Source organism: Austrofundulus limnaeus, unplaced genomic scaffold (genome assembly GCF_001266775.1).
Source record: "Austrofundulus limnaeus strain Quisiro unplaced genomic scaffold, Austrofundulus_limnaeus-1.0 Scaffold335, whole genome shotgun sequence".
NCBI classification, from domain to species: Eukaryota; Metazoa; Chordata; class Actinopteri; order Cyprinodontiformes; family Rivulidae; genus Austrofundulus; species Austrofundulus limnaeus.
This window is the reverse complement of record NW_013952737.1, coordinates 113,181-115,815: the sequence shown is the minus strand read 5'-3', so window position 1 is coordinate 115,815 and position 2,635 is coordinate 113,181. Positions and strand designations below refer to the sequence as shown.

The 2,635-nt window shown below is 41.2% G+C and overlaps 1 protein-coding gene across 1 annotated transcript in view; it reads left to right on the top strand.

The window, feature by feature from the left end:
- Positions 1-2,288, top strand: part of agap2 (ArfGAP with GTPase domain, ankyrin repeat and PH domain 2) — a gene marked incomplete in the record, with an annotated part of 53,672 nt that extends 51,384 nt beyond the window's left edge. The window contains 1 exon segment of the mRNA XM_014022542.1: positions 1,175-2,288. Within this exon segment, the coding sequence (XP_013877996.1) occupies positions 1,175-1,381 (207 nt within the window).
- Positions 2,289-2,635: the final 347 nt, after the last annotated feature.

Here is a 2,635-nt window from a genome sequence, read left to right as displayed (position 1 = left end):
ACACAGAGATCACACAGGCAGGGGACAAAGCACAGCAGACACAAAATGATCCGACACAAGACTGAGACAGGACAGGGCTTAAATACACAGAAAGCTAATTACTAAACCGAAAACACCTGGGGAGAAACACAAGGGTGACAATCAAGGAAATGTGGGGCAGCTGGGCTGAGACACACTGGGGAACATAAAAAACACTAGGAAAACTAAGGTGAAAACTGACAAATCATGACACTAACATAAAACAATATTAATTAAAAAATGATAATTTGTTGGAACAGCAGAGTTTATCCAACAAAAGGTTGTCAAAATCAAGCTAGCATAAATGACCTACTTTCTGCATCTTCGCCATTTTTTAAAATAAACAATATTTTAATGACTGTGAAATGTGATAACCTTGATCTTGTGATCTTGTTGTAGTGTTGACAATTTATGGTAAAATATTGCATCCCTTTTTGATATTTCTTGCGTGACTGTCTGCTGCATCTCATTTTTACCACCATTCATGGATGTTCCTGAGTCAGAACTCAATGCACAGCAATGGTACCTGTGCGGCGCACGATAAGTCACGTGATGTCCAATCCAGTAATACAGATCAATGGTAAATACTACAGAAATACTATTAACAGTAAAAGTTTCTCCCTGTTGATTAGTAGTGAGAAGCTGTTGTCTTGAATTTTGAATTATCCCWCTTTCCAACAGGGAATTCCCACTGGAGGGGTGTTCCAGTTTAAATTCACAACTTGTAAATAGGAAATTCTCACTTCCCAGTACAACTTGGCTGCAGCAAAAGTAGCCGGTGAAAATGCAGCTAAATGTAGGTTTTATACAGTTACTTATAAAACCTGTGCAGCTCGTAGTGTCAGGATAATGTCCTTTTGTGGTTAAAATAATGCATTATGGGAGATGTAGTTTATGGTCAGTGCTGGCTATAAAGCAGCTTACACTTATTTAAAGACATTAATACATCGTTGACACTCCACTTGGGGCCACGTAAAATGCCCTGGTGACCACATTTGACCCACGGACCTTTGACACGTGCTTTATGAGTTCAGGTAATAAAATTTAAAAGGAAATGGATGTTGAAGAGGGTTTTATTGTGGATTTCATGCAGAACTGTAGGGTTTCACACAGAAACAGGATTAATCGTGGTGTTTTTATGCTCCTCTCTCCACAGTACGGAATCGACGTGAAAGCAAAAGACGGCCAAGGCCAGACACCGATAATGATTGCCAGAAAAACAGGGAGCAAAGGCTGCATCGACATTCTGCTCCAACACGGGGGTTCGAGCGAGGCTTCTCCCACCGCTGCCACCCCCGTCCTCTCCCGCCGCTCTAGCACTGCCAGCCTGGGTCGAACCAGCTCCAGGAAGCGGGTGTCGTAGCGCCGCTGCCAGCCGAAGGGACGCCCGCGGCCCACCACACTGACCTCCCGTCAAAATGACAAGACTCCTGTTAAATACAAAGATCAAGCATTGTTTGTGAAGACTGAACAACATATCACTCAACTTCAAAGCAATATTCCTGCAGTGAGCTGACGAGACGTATTGCTGAAACACTGTAGCACTCTTCTGTCCCGCTCAGAGCAGACACTCTGCTTCTGCTTCACTTCCTGATGAAGACGTGCAATAACCCAGCTACCACCAAGAAAAGCAACAAGTTTAATCACGAACTGTGTCATTTCAACAGCCTCGACAGAGAGGGACATTTTCAATTCATGTTTGTTGTGACTGGAGCAAAATAGATGTTTGTTTTGTTTGTTTCTTCCCCTTTTAGGCTTTCAAAATAAAACCTATGAAACGTCACGTCGTCAGTCAGTGTGCCTTTCAGTTTGGCCGAAATAAGCAGTTTTTCTGTAACTAATCAGCTGATTTTTTTAAAAAACGGATGGTTTGGATCGTGAGCTGCAATGAGTTCATGTGATCTGAAGTCCAAATGTTTAATATTCTGTATCTGTTCTACATTCTGTGTGAGAAGTTTAACTCTGTAACAAATACGCACCTGAAAAGATGTTTTTTTTAATGGTTTCTTACTGGTAGTTATGAAAATATGTCCAGCTTGTTTTTATTTAGTTGTGTTTTTATAATTTCTTAAAGCTCTACATTCCATAAAGCAGTGAAGACATGAAACATGGTGAGACTGGAGGGGCTTGATTCTGCTGTGTGCACTGATCCCATGAGCTCACAGCTGCAGGGGCCACTGGAACGTCAGACACTCTGAACCGTGTCAATTCCTCATGAGTTAACAAAATAAGTCATTGGAATGAAATAAAACTCACTAGCGTTAACTTGACGTTTTGTTTGCTTTGTTTTGTGGGGGTTGGACAGGAAAAGAAAGTCAAACACAAACTGATGCTCTGCCCCAGGATCAGTCAACATGTTGACAAAAACTTTTAAAGACAACTTCCTGGAACTCAAAGGAGTTGTGTAGAAACTGGTCATTACTCTTCAAACCAATTCTCATCCAGGACCAGCAGGTGGAGCAGGCCCAACGTCTCCACCTGATGACAAAACTGAGGATTTTTTTTAAATTTATAACATTTATAGCAACATTTCAAAACAGAGCAAAGACACAAAACAAACAAAAGAGAAAAAGAGGGAGGAAATTAAAGAAAGAAAGAAAGAAAGAAAGAAAGAAAG